Genomic DNA, 25,951 nt, shown 5'->3' with positions numbered 1-25,951 from the left:
CAAAAAAATCCAAATTGTATCCGTAAAGTTCATAGAAACAAGTCAAACAATGTTTATATTCATTCCTCAGGTTGTTTTTAGCCTAAATGATCTATAATATTTCAACCAGACAATAACATTGTCAATATAAAAGGTAAACAAGAAATGCACTCTCTCGGGATTGCGCGTGAAAAAGCTCTGCGACACGGTAGGGTCCACTCATTCAGACTGGTCTTACTCTCTCATTTATACGAATACAAGCCTGAAACAATTTCAAAAGACTGTTGACATCTAGTGGAAGGCATAGGAACTGCAAATTGAGTCCTATGTCAATGGATACTGTAATGGCATTGAATAGAAAAAAATAGAAGAAAAAAAACTTCCTGAATGGATTTTTCTCAGGTTTTTGCCTTCCAAATCAGTTATGTTATACTCACAGACACTATTTTAACAGTTTTGGAAACTTTAGAGTGTTTTCTATCCAAATCTACCAGTTTGCATGTCATATCTTCTAATTTGGGCATGCTTTTCATCCAAAATTCAGAATGCTGCCCCCTACCCGAGAGGTTAAAGCAAGGCCCCTGAACCCTTGTGTATTTTCTGCACTATGTAAAGATATAGGCAGCGACCATGTAACGCTTTTACAACATGCAATATTGCGCTGGTTATCAAGGGACACATTTTTTTAAATTGAGAGAGGAGCTGAAAGTTTTCTTTACTGAACATAATCTTCACTTGTCTGAACGCTTGGCATGATGACGAGTTTCTCACACGACTGGCCTATCTGGGTGATGTTTTTTCTCGGCAGAATGATATGAATCTAATCTATTCAATGTGTTTGACAAAATTGAGGCTACGATTAAGTTGTTGGAGCTCTTCTCTGTCTGCATTAACAAGGACAACACACAGGTATTTCCATCATTGTATGATTTTTTTGTGTGCAAATGAACTCAAGCTTACGGACAATGTCAAATGTCATATAGCGAAGCACCTGAGTGAGTTGGGTGCGCAATTACGAAGATACTTTCCCAAAACGGATGACACAAACAACTGGATTCGTAGTCCCTTTCCTGCCTCCAGTCCACTTACCGATATCTGAACAATAGAGCCTTATTGAAATTGCAACATGCGGTTCTGTGAAAATTGAATTTAATCAGAAGCCACTGACAGATTTCTGGATTGGGCTGCGCTCAGAGTGTCCTGCCTTGGCAAATCGCGCTGTTAAGACACTGATGCCCTTTGCAACCACGTACCTATGTGAGAGTGGATTCTCTGCCTGCACTAGCATGAAAACTAAATACAGGAAAAATTATGTGTGTAAAATAATTTAAGACTGAGAATCTCCAAACAACCCAACATTACAGAGTTATGTGCATGCTTTCAAGCACACCCTTCTCATTAACCTGTGAGTTATTCACAATTTTTGATGAACAAATACAGTTTTATATGTAAGATGGTTAAATAAAGAGCAAAATTCTTGAGTATTATTCAATTATTATTTGTGCCCTGGTCCTATAAGAGCTATTTGTCTCTTCCAACGAGCCAGGTTATTATCGATTTGAGTTGATATTCTTCAGTCAAGGCAAGGATGTTCTGTTAAAAAAAATAAAAACTTCAGAACGGTGTTAAGTATAGTTGTAATGCAGAACAAATCTCTGTAGAGCTCATGTCAGCCTCCGCAGCTCCCATCAGCCTCCGCAGTTCCCGTCAGCCTTCACAAATCCGTCAGCCTCCGCAGTTCCCGTCAGCCTCCGCAGTTTCCGTCAGCCTCCGCAGTTCCCGTCAGCCTCCGCAGTTCCCGTCAGCCTCCGCAGTTCCCGTCAGCCTCCGCAGTTCCCGTCAGCCTCCGCAGTTCCCGTCAGCCTCCGCAGTTCCCGTCAGCCTCCGCAGCTCCCACCAGCCTCCGCAGCTCCCGTCAGCCTCCGCAGTTCCCGTCAGCCTCCGCTGCTCCCGTCAGCCTCCGCAGTTCCCGTCAGCCTCCGCAGTTCCCGTCAGCCTCCGCAGTTCCCGTCAGCCTCTGCAGCTCCTGTCAGCCTCCGCAGTTCCCGTCAGCCTCCGCAGTTCCCGTCAGCCTCCGCAGTTCCCGTCAGCCTCTACAGCTCCTGTCAGCCTCCGCAGTTCCCGTCAACCTCCGCAGTTCCCGTCAGCCTCCGCAGCTCCTGTCAGCCTCTGCAATTCCCTTGTTGCTTTATTATTCATTGCTCCATTAAATTATTAATGATGGTTTCAGGGTGTCATGGATTCAGGGTGTCAGGGGATCAGGGTGTCAGGATGTCAGGGTGTCAGGGTGTCAGCGTGTCAGGGAATCAGGGTGTCAGCGTGTCAGGGAATCAGGGTGTCAGCGTGTCAGGGAATCAGGGTGTCAGCGTGTCAGAGCATCAGGGTGTCAGAGAGGCAGAGTTAGCTTGTCAAGGCGTCAGCTTGTCACCATGCCAGGTCGTCAGCGTGTTAGGTCGTCAGGGTGTCAGGTGTCAGGGTGTTAGGTCGTCAGCGTGTCAGGTGTCAGGGTGTTAGGTCGTCAGCGTGTCAGGTGTCAGGGTGTTAGGTCGTCAGCGTGTCAGTGTGTCAGGGTGTTAGGTCGTTAGGGTGTTATGTTGTCAGTGTTTCAGGGCGTCAGGTCGTCAGGGCGTCAGCGTGTCAGAGTGTTAGGGTATTAGGTTGTCAGGGTGTCAGGTGTCAGTGTGTCAGGGTGCATATTGTCTAGCCGTCAAATTATACAGCAGCGGAATGAGGAAGTCCAGTTCATGTCCTCACTGCCTTCTCATACAATGAAAGTGAGTGTGTGTGTGTGTGATTGTGTGTGTGTATTTTTTGGTGTGTGGGTGTATTTTTTTGGTGTGTGTGTTTTTCAAATAAAATAAAATCTAATTTTATTAGTCACATGCGCCGAATACAACTGGTATAGACCTTAGAGTGAAAGGGTTATTTACGAGCCCCTAACCAACAATGCAGTTTAAAAAATACAGATAAGAATAACAAATAAAAGTAACAAGTAATTAAAGAGCAGCAGTAAAATCACAATAGCGAGACTATATACAGGGGTGTACCGATGCAGAGTCAATGTGTGGCGGTGTAAAAGGGGGAGGGGTCAATGCAAATAGTCTGGGTAGCCATTTGACTGGGTAGCCATTTGATTAGATGGTCAGGAGTCTTATGGCTTGGGGGTAGAAGCTGTTTAGAAGCCTCTTGGACCTAGACTTGGTGATCCGATACCACTTGCCGTGCGGTAGCAGAGAGGACAGTCAATGACTAGGGTTGCTGGAGTCTTTGACAATTTTTAGGGCCTTCCTCTGACACATCCTGGTATAGAGGTAATGGATGGCAGGAAGCGAGGACCCATGCCAAATCTTTTCAGTCTCCTAAAGGGGAATAGGTTTTGTCGTGCCCTCTTCACAATTGTCTTGGTGTGCTTGGACTATGTTAGTTTGTTGGTAATGTGGACGCCAAGGAACTTGAAGCTCTCAACCTGCTCCACTGCAGCCCCGTCGATGAGAATGGGGGCGTGCTCGGGCCTCTTTTTCCTGTAGTCCACAATCATCTCCTTTGTCTTGATCACATTGAGGGAGAGGTTGTTGTCCTGGCACCACACAGCCAGGTCTCTGACCTCCTCCCTATAGGCTGTCTCTTCGTTCTTGGTGATCAGGCCTAACACTGTTGTGTCATCGACAAACTTAATGATGGTGTTGGAGTCGTGCCTGGCCATGCAGTCATGAGTGAACAGGAAGTGCAGGAGGGGACTGAGCACGCACCACTGAGGGGACCCTGTGTTGAGGATCAGTGTGGCAGATGTGTTGTTACCTAACCCTACCAACGGGGCGCAGCCTGTCAGGAAGTCCAGGATCCAGTTGCAGAGGGAGGTGTTTAGTCCCAGGGTCCTTAGCTTATTGATAAGCTTTGAGGGCACTATGGTGTTGAACGCTGAGCTGTAGCAATGAATAGCATTCTCAGATAGGTGTTCCTTTTGTCCAGGTGGGAAAGGGCAGTGTTGAGTGCAATAGCGATTACATCATCTGTGGATCTGTTGGGGTGGAATGCAAATTGGAGTGGGTCTAGGGTTTCTGGGATGATGGTGTTGATGTGAGCCATGACCAGCCTTGCATAGCACGTCATGGCTACAGACGTGAGTTCTACGGGTCAGTAGTCATTTAGGCAGGTTACATTGGTGTTCTTGGGCACAGGGACTATGGTAGTCTACTTAAAACATGTTGGTATTACAAACTCGGACAGGTGGAGGTTGAAAATGTCAGTGAAGACACTTTTAAAGTCCAACTCCTTGAAAGTGGCAGCTCTACCCTCTAGCTCAGTGCGGATGTTGCCTGTAATCTATGGCTTCTGGTTGCAGTATGTACGTATGGTCACTGTTAGGATGATGTCATCGATGCACTTATTGATGAAGCCAATAACTGATGTGGTTTACTCCTCAATGCCGTTGGAGGAAACACGGAACATATTCCAGTCTGTGCTAGCAAAACAGTCCTATAGCTTAGCATCTGCTTCATCTGACCACTTTTTTATTGATCTACTCACTGACAGAATTATGGTCAGATTTGCCAAATGGAGGGCGAGGGAGAGCTTTGTATGCGTCTCTGTGTGTTGAGTAAAGGTGGCCCAGAGTTATTTTTTCCTGTGGTTGCACATTTAACATGCTGATAGAAATTTGGTCAAATGGATTGAAGTTTCCATGCGTTAAAGTCCCAGGCTACTAGGAGCACCGCCTCTGGGTGAAAGTTTTCTTGTTTGCTTATGGCGGAATGCAGCTCATTCAATGGTGTTTTAGTGCCAGCCTCTGACTGTGGTGGTATGTAAACAGCTACAGAGAATACAGATGAAAACTCTCTAGGTAGATAGTGTGGTCTACAGTTAATCATGAGATACTCTTCCTCAGCCTCAGCAATAGCCTTAGATATCGTGCACTAGCTGTTATTTACAAAAAAGACATAGTCCGCTGCCTCTTGTCTTACCAGACAACGGTGTTCTATCCTGCTGGTGCAGCGTATAACCAGCCAGCTGTATGTTGATAGTGTCGTCGTTCAGCCACGACTCCGTGAAGCATAAGATGTTACAGTTTTGAATGTCCCGTTGGTAGTTTAATCTTCCGTGTAGGTCGTCTATTTTATTGTCCAAAGATTGCACGTTTGCTAGCAGAATGGAAGGAAGTTGGGGTTTATTTGACCGCCTACGAATTCTCAGAAGGCAGCCTGCCCTCCGGCCCCTTTTTTCCCTTCCTCTTTTTTCACGCAAATCACAGGGATCTGGGCCTGTTCCCGAGAAAGCTTGTCAGGCTTGTCAGACCCGTTAACAGAAAAAAATATATTCTTCCAGTCCGTGGTGAGTAATCCCTGTCCTGATGTTCAGAAATTATTTTCGGTCATATGAAACGGTAGCGGCGACATTATGTACAAAATTAGGTAAAAAAAATAAGTTATAAAAAAACAAAAAAAACAATTGGTTGGGGTCATGTAAAACGGCTGCCATCTTCTCACACCGCCATTTTGGTGTGTGTGTGTGTTTTTTGGTGTGTGTGTGTGTTTTTTTTGTTGGTGTGTGTGTGTTTTTGGTGTGTGTGTGTGTGTGCGTGTGTCTGTTTGTTTGTCTATGCACATAAACTTTTCGAAATGTAATTACCTTCATTTGCAGCTACAACTGGGCTAAATTGGGTTAAATCCACTGGTACTGTTGCATCACTTTGGTTTCTTTAGTCTGTTCTAATGTCTCTCCCTCTCTCACTCGTTCCAGCACCACCAAGATTCACTAAAGTTCCCGTAGACCAGATTGGCGTATCTGGGGGTGTGGTCTCATTCGTGTGCCAGGCGACAGGAGACCCTAAGCCCCGGGTGAGCTGGAACAAGAAGGGGAAGAAAGTCAACTCCCAGCGCATTGAGGTGAGACAGCGTAACCTTGTAACCCTACACTGCCCCCTACTGTTGTGGATGTAGTATGGAATAATACATCTGAATATAATATACATAATAAATACAATTTAGCGGACACATTTATCCAAAACAACTTACATATTTATATATGTGGCCCCAACAGGAATCGAACCCACAACCCTGGCATTGCTAAAGCTTTTACAAGCTGAGCCACACAAGTCTATTCGTTCATTTGACATGGATATATCACTTCTTTGTTTCACCAAGGTAGATCATTTACTTGTACACAAACTACATCACGGCAGACCATGGTTTTAATTTAACCAGGCATCAATTACAAGAAACCACCATGTTTAGTGACATGACATGGCACAGTGCCAATGCAATCTACTTGTCCTTTTCCACTTGAATGACTAGCTGAATTTGATGTTTGTTTGACGTTCGGTTCTAGTAGTGGCGTGCTACTTTCCCCCTGCGCCCGCTGTGCCTTATTTATGATGTTTGTTTGTTGTGTGTCTCTGTGTGAGCCCAGATGGTGTGTCTAAAGTCATGATTGATTCTCAGGGTTTTCTTAATTAACACACTCCTCACATCGACAGCGCACACACACACAGACTCGCTAACACACACATACACACTCTTGTGCTAAAACACTATCACGTTAACAACGCTGCCAGCGTACTTAGAAGGAGGGAAGAAGATGGTACCTGAGTATTAATAAGAGAAGAAGAAGATGGAACCCAAGTACATGACAAGTACAGGACAGGCATGTACAGGACAAATACAGGAGAGTACAGGACAAGTCACACACTGCAGACTCTGGTTCAATCCTGGGCTGTATCACAACCGGCCGTGATCGGGAGTCCCATAGGGCATTGCACAATTGGCCCAGAGTTGTCCGGGTTAGGGAAGGGTTTGGCTGGGGTACTTGCCTAGTTAAATAAAAAATAAAATATAATACAGGACAGTACAGGACAGGACAAGGCCAGTGCAGGACAGTACAGGACAGCACAAGGCCAGTACAGGACAAATACAGGACAAGGACAGTACAGTACAGGACAAGGCCAGTACAGGACAAATACAGGACAAGGACAGTACAGGACAAGGCCAGTACAGGACAAGTGCAGAACAAGGCCAGTACAGGACAAATACAGTACAGGACAAGGCCAGTACAGGACAAGTGAAGAACAAGGCCAGGACAGGACAAATACAGTACAGGACAAGGCCAGTACAGGACAAGGACAGTACAGGACAGGACAAGGCCAGTACAGGACAAGGACAGTACAGGACAGGACAAGTGCAGAACAAGGCCAGTACAGGACAAGGACAGTACAGGACAGGACAAGTGCAGAACATGGCCAGTACAGGACAAATACAGGACAGGACAAATACAGGACAGGACAAGGCCAGTACAGGACAAGGCCAGTACAGGACAGGAGAAGTGCAGAACAAGACCAGTGCAGGACAAGTTCCTTGAGATGACAAATACAGGCCAATACATGACAGTGCAGGACAAACACAAGACAGTACAGTATAGGACAAGTACAGGATAGGACAGTACCATACAGTACAGGACAAGTACAGTACAGGACAAATACAAAGCAGTACAGGACAAGTACAGGATAGGACAGTACCATACAGTACAGGACAAATACAAAGCAGTACAGGACAGTACAGGACAAATACAGAGCAGTACAGGACAAGTACAGGACAAGTACAGAGCCGTACAGGACATGTACAGAACAAGACAGGTACAGGACAAGTTCCTTGAGATGACAAATACAGGACAGATCTATACAGGACAAATCGGGGACAATACAGGACTGTACCGGATAAGTACAGGACAGTACAGAACAAATACAGAGCAGTACAAGACAAGTACAGGACAGGACAATTACAGGACAGTACAGGACAAGTACAGTACAGGACAAATACAGGGCAGTACAGGACAAGTACAGTATAGGACATACAGAGCAGTACAGGACAGTACAGGACAAGTACAGGACAGTACAAGACAAGTACAGGAAAGAACAGAAAAAATCCAGGACAAGTCCAGGACAAGGCCAGGACATGTCCAGGACAAGTACATTACAAGACACATAGATGAGAGTACAGTACAAGTAAGAACTGGACAAGTACAGAACAGGACAAGTACAGGAGAGTACAAGACAAATACAGGACAAGTACAGTAGAGGACAAGTACAGGACAAATACAGAGCAGTACAGGACAGGTACAGAGCCGTACAGGACATGTACAGGACAGGACAAGTACAGAATAGGTCAAGTCCAGACAAGACAGGTACAGGACAAGTTCCCTGAGATGACAAATACAGGACAGATCTATACAGGACAAATCTGGGACAATACAGGACAGTGCAGGACAAGTACAAGACAGGACAAGTAGAGGACAAATACAGGACAGTACAGGACAGTACAGGACAAGTACAGGAAAGAACAGGACACGTACAGGAAAGAAAAGGACACGTACAGGAAATAACAGGACAAGTACAGGACAAGCCCAGTACAGGACTAGGCCAGTACAGGACAAGTCCAGGACAGTACAGGACAGTACAAGACAAACACAGGAGAGTACAGGACAGGTACATTACTGTTTTGCATTCTCTTCCGCTAAGACTGAGAAAAAAACGATTGAACTGTGGATCCAATGATTGCTATTTCCTTGCTTTTAAAAAGTCATTTTATGAAGGTTCGAAATCGTTGCATTTCCCCTCCAGCAGCTTTTGCTTTGATATTGATCTGGACTCAGTCACGGTGCTGTTTCCTCATTAGCGCTGTAGCCTTGAGATTCATCATGACTCGACGCTGAATTGTTCGGCTGACAACAGGCACCTCCACATGTAACGGATGTGAAACGGCTAGCTTAGTTAGCGTGGGCGCTAAATAGCGTTTCAATCAGTGACGTCACTTGCTCTGAGACCTTGAAGTAGTAGTTCCCCTTGCTCTGCAAGGGCCGCGGCTTTTGTGGAGCGATGCTTCGAGGGTGACTGTTGATGTGTGCAGAAGGTCCCTAGTTCGCGCCCGGGTATGGGCGAGGGGACGGTTTAAATTTGTACTGTTACATTGATGCTGTTGACCCGGATTACTGGTTGCTGCGGAAAAAGGAGGAAGGTCAAAAGGGGGGTGAGTGTAACGGATGTGAAACGGCTAGCTTAGTTAGCGTGGGCGCTAAATAGCGTTTCAATCAGTCACGTCACTTGCTCTGAGACCTTGAAGTAGTAGTTCCCCTTGCTCTGCAAGGGCCGCGGCTTTTGTGGAGCGATGGGTAACGATGCTTCGAGGGTGACTGTTGATGTGTGCAGAAGGTCCCTAGTTCGCGCCCGGGTATGGGCGAGGGGACGGTCTAAATTTGTACTGTTACACACACACCACTTCACTTGGTCACCCACATCTATCCATACATGTGTTCTCTTTGTTATATATTATGGAAATCACATGTAAAATCACATGTAAAATCACATGTGTAGCGTGATCTATGAGTACAATATGAGCACACTGACAGTTAAGTTATGATTATTAGTTGACATTGCTGAGAATGAGGGTTTATACTCTGCAAAGGTACTTATTTCGAATCATAATTGTCCTAATGGATGGCTTTGAACATTTTGAAAACGTTAAACTTCAAAACTAACCTTATTCCATGGTGACCTTTTCTGAAGACTTGGCCACTGGACTAGCATAGCGATGTCCTGGCTCATATTCTGAAGCTTTGCAGTGGATAAAATGGTATACAGTATGTGAAATGAAGGTGCCCCTAGGAGCTAGTTGAGGAGTCTAGCTCCTAGAAGAATAGTTAGGTTGTCTTTAACTCAAAAACAGATCACTATAACGTTGCCCTTTCTCTCTGACACAGACTATAGAGTTCGATGAGGGTGCCGGCGCCGTCCTTCGGATCCAGCCTCTACGAGCGCCGCGGGACGAGAACATCTACGAGTGCGTGGCGGAAAATAGCGAGGGTGAGGTCAACGTTAACGCCAAGCTGTCCATAATCAGAGGTGAGTCACTCGATGGAGCCTAATGATGAGGTCCTGACCAATGGACCAATGGAGTCCATTGTCCAATAGTCTTGCAATATATAGTGTTGATTGCTCACTGCACCAATATTCTCAGCCAGCTTCACGCATAGATGTTTGTTCCTTGTACTAGTACCTTCTAGCTCAGGGGTCTCTAACCTTTTCTAGCATGTGAGCTAATTTAAAAAAATGAAACATATCACGAGTCACATAGTATTTTTTCTCTAGCTTTCAAATAGTCACATTCTTCTCTTCTTCTCTGCAACTTTTCCCTAGGTCCTTAGTGTACAAGAGACAGTAGTGCACAATGTTTTCTGTCGATATACCTGGTAAAATAACGGTTAATTAACAACTCTAAATGGGGTTCTATAAAATCTGAGATTTGTTTCCCAAATTTTGTTTTGTGTTTTCCCAAATTATGTTCCGTTAGATTTTTATATATTTTTGTATATTTTCACTCTCAAAATTACAATTGTTTATAGAGAAACAACAGAATTGGATGTCGATGCTTAAATCACATCTGAAGACCTAAAGGGTATGGAAGAAAACTAACACATTTAGATTTGTTTTGTGTAATTCCCCCTTAATAACCTCTTTGGGCTAGGTGGGACGCTAGCAACCCACCTCAATAACATCTGGTGAAATTTTAGAGCGCAAAATTCAAAATACAAAAATCGTAATATTAAACATTAAAAGCTTAGCTTCTTGTTAATCCAACCGCGTTGTCAGATTTCAAAAAGGCTTTACGGTGAAAGCATAAGGTCTTCGAAAGCCAAGTCAACAAACAGATTACCGACCATTTTGAATCTCAACATACCTTCTCTGCTATGCAATCTGGTTTCAGAGCTGGTCATGGGTGCACCTCAGCCACGCTCAAGGTCCTAAACGATATCTTAACCGCCATCGATAAGAAACATTACTGTGCAGCCGTATTCATTGATCTGGCCAAGGCTTTCGACTCTGTCAATCACCACATCCTCATCGGCAGACTCAACAGCCTTGGTTTCTCAAATGATTGCCTCGCCTGGTTCACCAACTACTTCTCTGATAGAGTTCAGTGTGTCAAATCTGAGGGTCTGTTGTCCGGACCTCTGGCAGTCTCTATGGGGGTGCCAGAGGGTTCAATTCTTGGACCGACTCTCTTCTCTGTATACATCAATGAGGTCGCTCTTGCTGCTGGTGAGTCTCTGATCCACCTCTACGCAGACGACACCATTCTGTATACTTCCGGCCCTTCTTTGGACACTGTGTTAACAACCCTCCAGGCAAGCTTCAATGCCATACAACTCTCCTTCCGTGGCCTCCAACTGCTCTTAAATACAAGTAAAACTAAATGCATGCTCTTCAACCGATCACTACCTGCACCTACCCGCCTGTCCAACATCACTACTCTGGACGGCTCTGACTTAGAATACGTGGACAACTACAAATACTTAGGTGTCTGGTTAGACTGTAAACTCTCCTTCCAGACCCATATCAAACATCTCCAATCCAAAGTTAAATCTAGAATTGGCTTCCTATTTCGCAACAAAGCATCCTTCACTCATGCTGCCAAACATACCCTTGTAAAACTGACCATCCTACCAATCCTCGACTTTGGCGATGTAATTTACAAAATAGCCTCCAATACCCTACTCAACAAACTGGATGCAGTCTATCACAGTGCAATCCGTTTTGTCACCAAAGCCCCATATACTACCCACCATTGCGACCTGTACGCTCTCGTTGGCTGGCCCTCGCTTCATACTCGTCGCCAAACCCACTGGCTCCATGTCATCTACAAGACCCTGCTAGGTAAAGTCCCCCCTTATCTCAGCTCGCTGGTCACCATAGCATCTCCCACCTGTAGCACACGCTCCAGCAGGTATATCTCTCTTGTCACCCCCAAAACCAATTCTTTCTTTGGCCGCCTCTCTTTCCAGTTCTCTGCTGCCAATGACTGGAACGAACTACAAAAATCTCTGAAACTGGAAACACTTATCTCCCTCACTAGCTTTAAGCACCAACTGTCAGAGCAGCTCACAGATTACTGCACCTGTACATAGCCCACATATAATTTAGCCCTATCAACTACCTCTTTCCCAACTGTATTTAATTTATTTATTTATTTTGCTCCTTTGCACCCCATTATTTTTATTTCTACTTTGCACATTCTTCCATTGCAAAACTACCATTCCAGTGTTTTACTTGCTATATTGTATTTACCTTGCCACCAAGGCCTTTTTTGCCTTTACCTCCCTTCTCACCTCATTTGCTCACATTGTATATAGACTTGTTTATACTTTATTATTGACTGTATGTTTGTTTTACTCCATGTGTAACTCTGTGTTGTTGTATCTGTCGAACTGCTTTGCTTTATCTTGGCCAGGTCGCAATTGTAAATGAGAACTTGTTCTCAACTTGCCTACCTGGTTAAATAAAGGTAAAATAAAATAAATAAATAAATAACATGCGATTATCTGAGGACAGCGCCCTGCATACCCCAGCATTAAAAACATTTTCCAAACCAGCAGAGGCGTCACAAAAATCAGAAATAGCGATCAAATTAATCACTTACCTTTGAAGATCTTCCTCTGTTTGCAATCCCAAGGGTCCCAGCTACATAACAAATGGTCCTTTTGTTTGATAAAGTCCTTCTTAATATCCCAAAAAAGTCAGTTTAGTTGGCACGTTTGATTCAGTAATCCACCCATTCAACATGCAGACAAAGAAATCCCAAAAGTTACCAGTAAGCTTCATCCAAACAAGTCAAACAACATTTCGAATCAATCCTCAGGTACCCTAATATGTAAATAAACTATCAAATATAAGACGGAATGTAGTAAGTTCAATACCAGAGATAAATCACGAAGCCCTCATCCACGCGCGCCACAAGACTACAGTCCTAATGAGAGACAACTTGAAAAGCTACAACTACTAGCACATTTAAAAAAAAACAAGCCTGAAACCCTTTCTAAGGACTGTTGACATCTAGCGGAAGCCATGGGAACTGCAATCTGGGAGGAATTCCTTTGAATATCTCATAGACAAGTATTGGAATGGCCTGTGACCTCAAAAACACATTTTGTGATGGATTCTTCTCGGGTTTTTGCCTGCCATATCAGTTCTGTTATACTCACAGACATTATTTTAACAGTTTTAACTGTTAAAACTTCTTAGGGCGGAAATCCCTTTAACGGGATTCGATATGACAACAGCCAGTGAAAGTGCACGGCGCCAAATTCAAAACAACAGAAATCTCCTAATTAAAATTCCTCAAACATACAAGTATTTTATACCATTTTAAAGGTAATCTTGTTGTTAATCCCACCACAGTGTCCGGTTTCAAATAGGCTTTACAGCGAAAGCACCACAAACAATTATGTTAGGTCAGCACCTATTCACAGAAAAACACAGCCATTTTTCCAGCCAAAGAGAGGAGTCACAAAAATCTGAAATAGAGATAAATGAATCACTAACCTTTGATGATCTTCATCAGATGACACTCATATGACTTCATGTTACACAATACATGTAAGTTTTGATTGATAAAGTTCATATTTATATAAAAAAATCTCAGTATACATTGGTGCGTTATGTTCAGTAGTTCCAAAAACATCTGGTGATTTAGCAGAGCCACATCAATTTACAGAAATACTCATCATAAATGTTGATGAAAATACAAGTGTTATGCATGGAATTAAAGATATACTTCTCCTTAATGCAACTGCTGTGTCAGATTTCAAAAAAGCTAAAAGCAAAAAAGCAAACCATGCAATAATCTGAGTACGGCGCTCAGACAACAAATACATATATCCGCCATGTTGGAGTCAACAGAAGTCAGAAATAACATTATAAATATTCACTTACCTCTGATGATCTTCATCAGAATGCACTCCCAAGAATTCCAGTTCCACAATAAATGTTTGATTTGTTTGATAAAGTTAATCTTTTATGTCCAAATAGCTTCTTTTGTTAGCGCGTTTGGTAAACAAATCAAAACTCACGAAGCGCGTTCACTAGTTGCAGACTAAATGTCAAAAAGTTCCGTTACAGTCCGTAGAAACTTGTCAAACGATAGAATCAATCTTTAGGTTGTTTTTAACATGAAACTTCAATAATATTCCAACTGGAGAATTCCTTTGTCTTCAGAAAAGCAAAGGAACGGGAGATACCTCTCATGTGACTGCGCGTGACCAGCGCGTGACTGCTGGCAGACCTCTGACTCATTCCCCTCTCATTCAGCCCCCCTTCACAGTAGAAGCTTCAAACAAGTTTTTAAAGACGGTTGACATTTAGTGGAAGCCTTAGGAAGTGCAAGATGACCAATATCCCACTGTATCTTCAATAGGGGCTGAGTTGAAATCGACCAACCTCAGATTTCCCACTTCCAGGTTGGATTTTTTTCTTATGTTTTTGCCTGCCATATGAGTTCTGTTATACTCACAGCCATCATTCAAACAGTTTGAGAAACTTCAGTGTTTTCTATCCAATACTACTAATAATATGCATATATTAGCATCTGGGACAGAGTAGCAGGCAGTTTACTCTGGGCACCACTGGGTACCTTATTCATCCAAGCTACTCAATGCTGCCCTCAACCTTAAGAAGTTTAACAGAAACTTCAGAGTGTTTTCTATCCAATACTACCAATTATATGCATAACTTGGCTTCTGGGCCTGAGTAACAGGCAGTTTACTTTGAGCACGTCAGTCATCCAAACTTCCGAATACTGCCCCCTAGCCTTAAGAAGTTTTACACATCTGGCCCTTTAATTGCCATCTAGCGAGTTAGGAATGTGTCCTCTAATGTGGTGGTCTGTACTGCTGCTGCTCATTTCATGGCAAAGTTTGATCTAAATAATAGATACAAATGAAATAATTACTCATGACATACTTCTGTCAGGTAAGCCTACTTTACAGTTAATATTTAATTGAGAAGGTTTTGGGGAAAGTATTTCTGTCAAACCACAAGATGGTTACACATGGAGTGATGGACAAACGCACGCACCACACAGACAGGTGCAATATTGCTGGAAATTAATTTCCATATATTGTGTCAGGTTTGGCTTTTTAAGCCAATAGTGGCTAACCAGGGGTGGGATAACATCAATGTTGCGTTGATTAGATAGTAGCTGGGAGTTTGCGGTATCTGATACTTGTGAGATTTCTTTATGACATTTTGCGGTGGAACACGTGTGTGCACTTTCAGGATTGTTTGGGGAGCTACTCATAGGTTGGCAGCGAGCTACTGGTAGCTTGCAATTGACCTGCTGGAGACCCCTGTTCGAGCTCTTTATAATGTAGCTTACCTGTAACCCTCTATTGGATGCATAGGCTACATCCCTTGCAGTCAGGATGTTTCCACGTGTATACTAACTACTGGCCGTTATGCTCAAAACAAACTTGGACATGAGGAACGCTGATCCTACGCCAGTCTTTGTGGGCGACCGTGGCAGATGCATATCACAGTGGGCACTTCCTGGTCTATCATGCGTCATTCTGCAACGCAACTATATTTAATTCACCATTCAGAGAGGAGTGTATAGACATTCTATCCCAACAGGATTCTCTATTTTATCACATTTGTTTTTACTGTATTCACTGATGCAAAAGGGAGGTAGGAGGGCGGAGGAGAAGAGTGGTGGTGGAGAGAGAGGGAGATATTATGGATTGGTTATGAAAGATGGAAGAGTGGTCACCAACTGTGCTGAAATAGTATTTATTGAATCTTTATCAAAATGTGTGCCTGTTGTTGACGCTCACACACTCCCCTCCACCTCCCCCTTTTTCTGTCTGTCTGTGTCTCTCTCTGTCTCTCTCTGTCTCTGTCTCTCTCTCTGTCTCTCTCTGTCTCTCTCTGTCTCTCTCTGTCTCTCTCTGTCTCTGTCTCTCTCTGTCGGTCTCTCTCTCTGTCTCTGTCTCTGTCTGTCTGTCTATCTCTCTATGTCTCTGCCTGTCTCTCACTGTCTCTGTCGGTCTGTCTCTCTCTCTCTCTGTCTCTGTCTGTCTGTCTCTCTGTCTCTTGCTCTCCCTGTCTCCCTCCCTTTCTCCCTCTCTCCCCGTCTCTATCTGTCTCTCTCTCTGTTCCTCCATCTCCCCCTCTTTCCACTGCTGCCATCTGTCCCGGTAAAGGGGACTATAGGAGTCAGGAGATATAGGGGCCTATAGGAGTCAGGAGATATAGGGGACTATAGGGGTCAGGGGACTATAAGGGTCAGGACATATAGGGGTCAGGCGATATAAGGGTACTGTAGGAGTCAGGAGATATAAGGGGACTGTAGGAGTCAGGGGACATAGGGGACTATAGGCTAAGGATTTGCAGATGTAGGACTTTTGGCAAAGGACAAGGGACTGATAGAAAACTCACACACATATACAATGTATCTATACTCCCCCTGCTGTATCTACATTCCCCCTGCTGTATCTACATTCCCCCTGCTGTATCTACACTCCCCCGCTGTATCTATACTCCCCCTGCTGTATCTACACTTCCCCTGCTGTATCTACACTCCTCCTGCTGTATCTACACTCCCCCTGCTGTATCTACATTCCCCCTGCTGTATCTACACTCCCCCGCTGTATCTATACTCCCCCTGCTGTATCTACACTTCCCCTGCTGTATCTACACTCCCCTGCTGTATCTACACTCCTCCTGCTGTATCTACACTCCTCCTGCTGTATCTACACTCCCCTGCTGTATCTACACTTCCCCTGCTGTATCTACATTCCCCCTGCTGTATCTACACTCCCCTTGCTGTATCTACATTCCCCCTGCTATATCTACACTCCCCCTGCTGTATCTACACTCCCCTGCTGTATCTACACTCCTCCTGCTGTATCTACACTCCCCTGCTATATCTACACTCCCCTGCTGTATCTACACTCCCCCTGCTGTATCTACACTCCCCCTGCTGTATCTACACTCCCCCTGCTGTATCTACACTCCCCTGCTGTATCTACACTCCCCTGCTGTATCTATACTCCCCCTGCTGTATCTACACTCCCCTGCTGTATCTACACTCCTCCTGCTGTATCTACACTCCCCTGCTGCATCTATACTCCCCTGCTGTATCTATACTCCCCTGCTTAATCTACACTCCTCCTGCTGTATCTACACTCCTCCTGCTGTATCTACACTCCCCTGCTGTATCTACACTCCTCCTGCTGTATCTACACTCCTCCTGCTGTATCTACACTCCCCTGCTGTATCTACACTTCCCCTGCTGTATCTACACTCCCCTGCTGTATCTACACTCCCCTGCTGCATCTATACTCCCTATGCTGTATCTACACTCCCCTGCTGTATCTACACTCCCCTGCTGTATCTACACTTCCCCTGCTGTATCTACACTCCCCTGCTGCATCTATACTCCCCTGCTGTATCTACACTCCCCTGCTGTATCTACACTCCCCTGCTGCATCTATACTCCCTATGCTGTATCTACACTCCCTATGCTGTATCTACACTCCCCTGCTGTATCTACACTCCTCCTGCTGTATCTACACTCCCCTGCTGCATCTATACTCCCTATGCTGTATCTACACTCCCTATGCTGTATCTACATTCCCCCTGCTGTATCTACACTCCCCCTGCTGTATCTACACTCCCCTGCTGTATCTACACTCCCCTGCTGCATCTATACTCCCTATGCTGTATCTACACTCCCCTGCTGTATCTACATTCCCCTGCTGTATCTACACTCCCCTGCTGTATCTACACTCCCCTGCTGCATCTATACTCCCCTGCTGTAACTACACTCCCCTGCTGTATCTACACTCCCCTGCTGTATCTACACTCCTCCTGCTGTATCTACACTCCCCTGCTGCATCTATACTCCCCTGCTGTATCTACACTCCCCTGCTGTATCTATACTCCCCTGCTGTATCTACACTCCCCTGCTGCATCTATACTCCCCTGCTGTATCTACACTCCCCTGCTGTATCTACACTCCCCTGCTGTATCTACACTCCCCCTGCTGTATCTACACTCCCCTGCTGCATCTATACTCCCCTGCTGTATCTACACTCCCCTGCTGTATCTACACTCCCCTGCTGTATCTACACTCCTCCTGCTGTATCTACACTCCCCTGCTGCATCTATACTCCCCTGCTGTATCTACACTCCCCTGCTGTATCTACACTCCTCCTGCTGTATCTACACTCCCCTGCTGTATCTACACTCCCCTGCTGTATCTACACTCCTCCTGCTGTATCTACACTCCTCCTGCTGTATCTACACTCCCCTGCTGCATCTATACTCCCCTGCTGTATCTACACTCCCCTGCTGCATCTATACTCCCCTGCTGTATATACACTCCCCTGCTGTATCTACACTCCCCTGCTGTATCTACACTCCCCTGCTGTATCTACACTCCCCTGCTGTATCTACACTCCTCCTGCTGTATCTACACTCCCCTGCTGCATCTATACTCCCCTGCTGTATCTACACTCCCCTGCTGTATCTACACTCCCCTGCTGTATCTACACTCCTCCTGCTGTATCTACACTCCCCTGCTGTATCTACACTCCCCTGCTGTATCTACACTCCTCCTGCTGTATCTACACTCCCCTGCTGTATCTACACTCCCCTGCTGTATCTACACTCCCCTGCTGTATCTACACTCCTCCTGCTGTATCTACACTCCTCCTGCTGTATCTACACTCCCCTGCTGCATCTATACTCCCCTGCTGTATCTACACTCCCCTGCTGTATCTACACTCCCCTGCTGCATCTATACTCCCTATGCTGTATCTACACTCCCCTGCTGTATCTACACTCCTCCTGCTGTATCTACACTCCCCTGCTGTATCTACACTCCCCCTGCTGTATCTACACTCCCCTGCTGCATCTATACTCCCCTGCTGTATCTACACTCCCCTGCTGCATCTACACTCCCCCTGCTGTATCTACACTCCCCTGCTGTATCTACACTCCCCTGCTGCATCTATACTCCCTATGCTGTATCTACACTCCCATGCTGCATCTACACTCCCCCTGCTGTATCTACACTCCCCTGCTGTATCTATACTCCCCTGCTGCATCTATACTCCCCTGCTGTATCTACACTCCCCTACTGTATCTACACTCCCCTGCTGTATCTACACTCCCCTACTGTATCTACACTCCCCTACTGTATCTACACTCCCCTACTGTATCTACACTCCCCTGCTGTATCTACACTCCCCTACTGTATCTACACTCCCCTACTGTATCTTCACTCCCCCTTCCTCATCTACACTCCCCTGCTGTATCTACACTCCCCCTGCTGTATCTACACTCCCCCTGCTGTATCTACACTCCCCTACTGTATCTTCACTCCCCCTGCCTCATCTACACTCCCCCTAATGTATCTACACTCCCCTACTGTATCTACACTCCCCTACTGTATCTACACTCCCCTGCTGTATCTACACTCCCCTACTCTATCTACACTCCCCTACTGTATCTACACTCCCCTGCTGTATCTACACTCCCCTACTGTATCTTCACTCCCCCTGCCTCATCTACACTCCCCCTGCTGTATCTACACTCCCCTAATGTATCTACACTCCCCTACTGTATCTACACTCCCCTACTGTATCTACACTCCCCTACTGTATCTACACTCCCCTGCTGTATCTACACTCCCCTGCTGTATCTACACTCCCCCGCTGTATCTACATTCCCCTGCTGTATCTACATTCCCCTGTGCTCCTCTAGATAGTATTAGTATTGAGAAGCGGTGCCCTGTCCCTAGTAGTTTTCCTGTGCTGCCCCGAGTCTGTCAGGGATGTGTCTTGTGGCACCTCCTGGCTGTTGCCCTGCAACAGAACAGTGAGCTGAATGGTTAAGATACAATACCATCTGCCTTCTACAGCCAGTCCTCTGGGAGTCCTTGGGAAGACTATAGACACCTGCAGTTATTATTTCTGCACTTGTTCCCTGTTTCGTCTTCTTTCTCTTGTCTATCCTGTTTTTAATTCCTTTGGACCTCTCTCTCTCTCTCTCTCTCTCTCTCTCTGTCTCTGTCTCTGTCTCTGTCTCTGTCTCTGTCTCTGTCTCTGTCTCTCTGTCTCTCTCTCTCTCTCTTTCTCTCTCTCTCTCAAAATTAAATTCAAATGACTTTATTGGCATGGGAAAGATATGTTTACATTGCCAAAGCAAGTGAAATAGATAATAAACAAAAGTGAAATAAACAATAAATAAAAAATGAACAGTAAACATTATACACACAAAGGAATTGAGACATTTCAAATGTCATATTATGGCTATACACTGTAGAGTGTTGTAACGATGTTCACATATATCATCTCTCTCTCTCAAAGACAAACACACACACATCCTCCTGCTCCCTCTTTCCCATCTTGTTCACCCTCCTTGTCTCACCAGGTGGAACTAATCCAAACCTCTCCTCTTTTCCTGTAGTGTTCCTGAATAAACTCCACTCTAGCCTTGACCAAGACCTCTCTCCTGCCATGCTCACTTTCTCTCTCTCCTCTCTCTCTCTCTCTTCATCTCTCTCTCTCTCTCTCTTTCTCTTCGTCTCTCTCTCTCAATTCAATTCAATTCAAGGGCTTTATTGGCATGGGAAACATGTGTTAACATTGCCAAAGCAAGTGAGGTAGATAATATATAAAGTGAATATATAAAGTGAAATAAACAATAAAAATTAACAGTAAACATTACACATATAGAAGTTTCAAAACAATAAAGACATTACAAATGTCATATAATATATATATATATATATATATATATATATATATATATACAGTGTTTTAACAATGTACAAATGGTAAAGGACACAAGATAAAGATTGGCGTAGGACAACTCAAACACAGGTGCTGGTATTTTGAAGCTGTCTAGATTTGCCTTTCCCAGGCTCTCAGGTTTCTTGCCCCCCTTCCACAATTTTTTCGCTAGTCACTCGACCTCTCTCTCTGTTGTCTTTCTCTCTCCATTTCTTTCTCCCATCTGTCATGTATTTTCACTTTCTCCCTCGTCTTCCTATCTCTCTCCATCTCTCTCTCTCTCTCTCTCTCTCTCTCTCTCTCTCTCTCTCTCTCTCTCTCTCTCTCTCTCTCTCTCTCTCTCTCTCTCTCTCTCTCTCTCTCTCTCTCTCTCTCTCTCTCTCTCTCTCTCTCTCTCTCTCTCTCTCTGAACCTCCTAGCTGAGAGAGCTCATTAGTGAAGAGAGTGGTGCAGGGTGGGGCCACCAGGCTTGTTTGATCAGGCAGCCTGTTAATTGGCTGATTTCCTGGAGAACCAGGAAGTGGTGTTTGTTCTACCATTCACTACCCATTCCCATTTAATTGGATCTGACACACATGGTTCTTATACTGTATAGGCTACACACACACACACACACACACACACACACAGTTCTTATCCTGTATAGGCTGCACACATGCACTCAAACATCACACACACACACGCACGTCCACACTGAGGGAACAAAAAAGTCAGAAACCCTCTGCATCCCAAATTGCTCCCTATTTAGTGCACTACCTTGGACCAGAACCCTCATGACCAGACCACTACATATGGAATAGGCTGCCATTTTGAACATCATGCATAACCCCACTGCCTTGGCTCGGTGTGCTGTCCTATGATTCACCTCACGCTCAAAATCTTGTCGTCCCACTCCATCCTCCCCTGGAGAGAATGATGTGGTTTCCAGTCAAACCTCCAACCTCACCGCCCTGCCACGAACGCTGCCCATCCCTCCCCTGGAAGTTTACTGTGAACAAGGCCGGCCACTATGGGCCACAAGCAGGACCCAATCTACCCCCCAGATAGTTTCAGCCACAAATGCAGCTGGGCGCTAGCCACCAATCTCCCAGATGAAAAATAAATTAAATTAAAGAGAGCGCAGGGAGGGAAGGAGTGAGGCCTTAGGACATCCTTCCTCATCTCACCCTCAGGCTGAAGGACACGTTTTAGGACATCCTTACCCATCTCACCCTCAGGCTGAAGGACAAGTTTTAGGACATCCTTCATCTCTCTGCTTCCTCTCTCTCATTGCCTCTATATCTCTACCCCCCCCCCCCCCCCCCCCCTCATCATTCCTTCTCTCCCTCTCTTCCCTCTCTCCACACCGGTGGATGCGGTGCAGTAGTTGCAGCCCCAGGGGTGGCAGGGTATTAGTGAGCGATGTGTTCTTAAAGCCGTGCGTGAATGATTTGGAGTAACGGAGCGTGGCTGATGATCATTCCCGCTGTATTCCTCCGGGAAAGAAAAAGTGCATTATCATGCATTAGGGAGGGGCGCTTCACAACACATCCAGGCCTGGGACATGGTGTGTGTGTGTGTGTGTGTGTGTGTGTGTGACTTGTGCCTCTATATAAGACTGCATGTGATCCTATATAGCTGTTTGATGGAAGGTGTCAGGGAGACACTGGACGGGAAGGTGTCAGGGAGACACTGGACGGGAAGGTGTCAGGGAGACACTGGACGGGAAGGTGTCAACACTGGACAGGACGGTGTCAGGGAGACACTGGACGAGAAGGTGTCAACACTGGACAGGACGGTGTCAGGGAGACACTGGACGGGAAGGTGTCAACACTGGACAGGAAGGTGTCAGGGAGACACTGGACAGGAAGGTGTCAGGGAGACACTAGACGAGAAGGTGTCAACACTGGACAGGACGGTGTCAGGGAGACACTGGACGGGAAGGTGTCAACACTGGACGGGAAGGTGTCAGGGAGACACTGGACGGGAAGGTGTCAACACTGGACAGGACGGTGTCAGGGAGACACTGGACGGGAAGGTGATAATGGGTAGCTTTGGGACAGGCAGGTGATAATGGGTAGCTTTGGGACAGGCAGGTAATAATGGGTAGCTTTTAGACAGGAAGGGAGGAGTGCTATGGATAGATATGAATAGGGATAGGTGTGGACAGGGATAGGTATGAATAGTGATAGGTATGGACAGGGATAGGTATGAATAGTGACAGGTATGGATGGGGATAGGTATGGATGGGGATAGGTATGAATAGTGATAGGTATGAATAGTGATAGGTATGAATAGTTATAGGTATGGACAGGGATAGGTATGAATAGGGACAGATATGAATAGGGATAGGTAGGTATAGGTATGATTATGGATAGGTATGAATATGAATGGGTATGAATATGGATAGGTATGAATAGGGATATCTTATGAAAAGGAATAGGTATGAATAGGAATAGGTAGGGATAGGTATGAATAGGAATATGTAGGAATAGGTATGAATAGGAATAGGTAGGTACAGGTATGATTATGGATAGGTATGAATATGAATGGGTATGAATAGGGATAGGTATGAATAGGAATAGGTATGAATAGGAATAGGTAGGGATAGGTATGAATAGGAATATGTAGGAATAGGTATGAATAGGAATAGGTAGGTATAGGTATGATTATGGATAGGTATGAATATGAATGGGTATGAATAGGGATAGGTATGAATAGGGATAGGTATGAATAGGGATATCTTATGAAAAGGAATAGGTATGAATAGGGATAGTTAGAGATAGGTATGATTATGGATAGGTATGAATATGAATGGGTATGAATAGGGATAGGTATGAATAGGGATAGGTATGAATAGGGATATCTTATGAAAAGGAATAGGTATGAATAGGAATAGGTAGGGATAGGTATGATTATGGATAGGTATGAATATGAATGGGTATGAATAGGGATAGGTATGAATAGAAATAGGTAGGGATAGGTATGATTATGGATAGGTATGATTATGGATAGGTATGAGTAGGGATAGGTATGAATAGGGATATCTTATGAAAATGAATAGGTATGAATAGGGATAGATATGAATAGGGATAGATATGAATAGGGAAAGGTATGAATAGGGATAGGTATGACTAGGGATAGATAGGGAAAGGGATAGGTATGAATAGAGAAAGGTATGAATAGGTATGAATAGGGAAAGGCAGGGATAGGTATGAATTGTTATGAATAGGAATGTGTATGAATAGGTATGAATAGGAATAGGTATGAATGGAGGAGTATTGACCTCCAGACCCCAACCACCCACCTGCCTACTGCACACTGGCTGTCCCAAATAGCACCATAACTCTATTTAGCACTACTGTTATCCAGAGCCCTCATAGGGGAGTAGTGTACTACTGTTATCCAGAGCCCTCATAGGGGAGTAGTGCACTATATAGGGAATAGGGTGCTATTTGGGACACGGCCTTTTGCTGTTACCTATTAGGATTCCCCTTGGAGTGTCCAGAGAGTCAGAGAGTCAGAGAGCCAGAGAGCCAGAGAGTCAGAGAGCCATGGAGCCAGAGAGTCAGAGAGCCATGGAGCCAGAGAGTCAGAGAGCCATGGAGCCAGAGAGCCAGAGAGTCAGAGAGTCAGAGAGTCAGAGAGCCATGGAGCCAGAGAGTCAGAGAGCCATGGAGCCATACAGAAACAGGGTTAAATTATGCTTCAAGCACCATCTTCTCTTTTCCTCAACCTCAAGTTCTTGTCTATTGGCCATTGGCTGAACATGTGAGCAGTAACCTGCCCCTGTTAACAGAGGCCGTCCTCAGGTACAGGGGACAGAAGTGTGTGTCTGTATGCACGTTTGTATGTGTGTGTGTGTCAGTGCATCCATGCATGGTACTCTGTGTGTGTGTGTGTGTGTGTGTGTCAGGGTTTCCGTTAGGAACATTTTACATAGGACAAGTGACCGGGAACATTTCAATTTATCGTACAAGTTGAGAGATTTTACCGGTCATCCATATGCATTGGGTACGTAACCCATTAGGCCATCCACCCAAGTACCATCAACAAACCAAGGCTATTGACCAAATTACACACTTTTTTACTCATTTACAAAAACACTTGTGTTTCAATCTCTAGTATATGTTAAGCTTTATAGCCTGTTTTATTGTTTAAAAAAAATTTTTTTACTAAAATAGACCGAGGGTGATTGACCGTCATCTTGAACATTTTCTAATAATTGCGCAAACAATTGTTGCCTTCTCACCAAGCTGCTTGCCTACTGTCCTGTAGCCCATCCCAGCCTTGTGCAGGTCTACAGTTTCATCCCTGATGTCCTTACACAGCTCCCTGATCTTGGCCATTGTGGAGAGGTTGGAGTCTATTTGATTGAGTGTGTGGACAGGTGTCTTTTATATAGGTAACGAGTTCAAACAGGTGCAGTTAATATAGGTAATGAGTAGAGAACAGGAGGGCTTCTTAAAGAAAAACTAACAGGTCTGTGAGAGCCGGAATTCTTACTGGTTGGTAGGTGATCAAATACTTATGTCATGCAACTTATGTCATTGTTTGAGATTCCGTCTCTCACAGTTGAAGTGTACCTATGATAAAAAATTACAGACCTCTACATGCTTTGTAAGCAGGAAAACCTGCAAAATCGGCAGTGTATCAAATACTTGTTCTCCCCACTGTATATATATATATATATATACAGCCTGTGTATATGAAAATAAGCTTAGTCCTAGCCCCAGAGAGCTGGCAGCATGCTACGACACCCACATTAATTTCTTCATCCTTGTCAGATGGCTACTGCATCTGCTATACAGATATAGGAGGCGGCTAATTTTTAAATTTTAATTAGAATATATATATTTTTTTTATGTTACATCGACGGGGTTGTAGTAGAGCGGGTCTGGAGCTTTAAGTTCCTCTGTGTCCACATCACTAAGGATCTACCGTGATTCACACACACCAACACAGTGGTGAAGACGGCACAACAACGCCTCTTCTTGAAACGATTTGGCATGGGCTCTGAGATCCTCAAAAGGTTCTACAGCTGCACCATGACTGGTTGCATCACCGCTTGGTATGGCAACTGCTTGGTGTCCGACCCCATCGAACATCGACTGCTAGCCAGACCTAATCGCCCAACATCAGTGGTCAAGGCTCCTCTCTCGCTTTCTCTCCCTCTCTTCAGCAGCAGTGTAGCTGGCCAAATTGTCCAGGGCTGCAATTTATTTATTTATTTATCATTTATTTTTGTCGGCCAAAAGCCGGCAATTACCGGCCAATGGAAAGCCTGGTGTGTGTGTGTATATACAGTATCTGTGTTTATGTATGACGCATCTCTCCATTCTCTTGGCTTGGCTGGCTCCTTGGCTTCACTCCCACT

The 25,951-nt window shown here is 44.9% G+C and overlaps 1 protein-coding gene across 19 annotated transcripts in view; it reads left to right on the top strand.

Annotated features, from left to right (window-relative positions):
* LOC110522842 (receptor-type tyrosine-protein phosphatase S) overlaps positions 1 to 25,951 on the top strand; it is a 402,253-nt gene that overhangs the window by 185,721 nt on the left and 190,581 nt on the right. For all 19 annotated transcript variants that reach the window (XM_036939683.1, XM_036939692.1, XM_036939708.1 and 16 more), the window contains 2 exons: positions 5,716 to 5,861; positions 9,724 to 9,865. In XM_036939683.1, the coding sequence (XP_036795578.1) occupies positions 5,716 to 5,861; positions 9,724 to 9,865 (288 nt within the window). The remainder of the gene's footprint in view (positions 1 to 5,715; positions 5,862 to 9,723; positions 9,866 to 25,951) is intronic.

This window comes from Oncorhynchus mykiss, chromosome 1, assembly GCF_013265735.2.
Source record: "Oncorhynchus mykiss isolate Arlee chromosome 1, USDA_OmykA_1.1, whole genome shotgun sequence".
In the NCBI taxonomy this organism is placed as follows: domain Eukaryota; kingdom Metazoa; phylum Chordata; class Actinopteri; order Salmoniformes; family Salmonidae; genus Oncorhynchus; species Oncorhynchus mykiss.
This window is presented reverse-complemented; position numbering and strand designations above follow the sequence as displayed.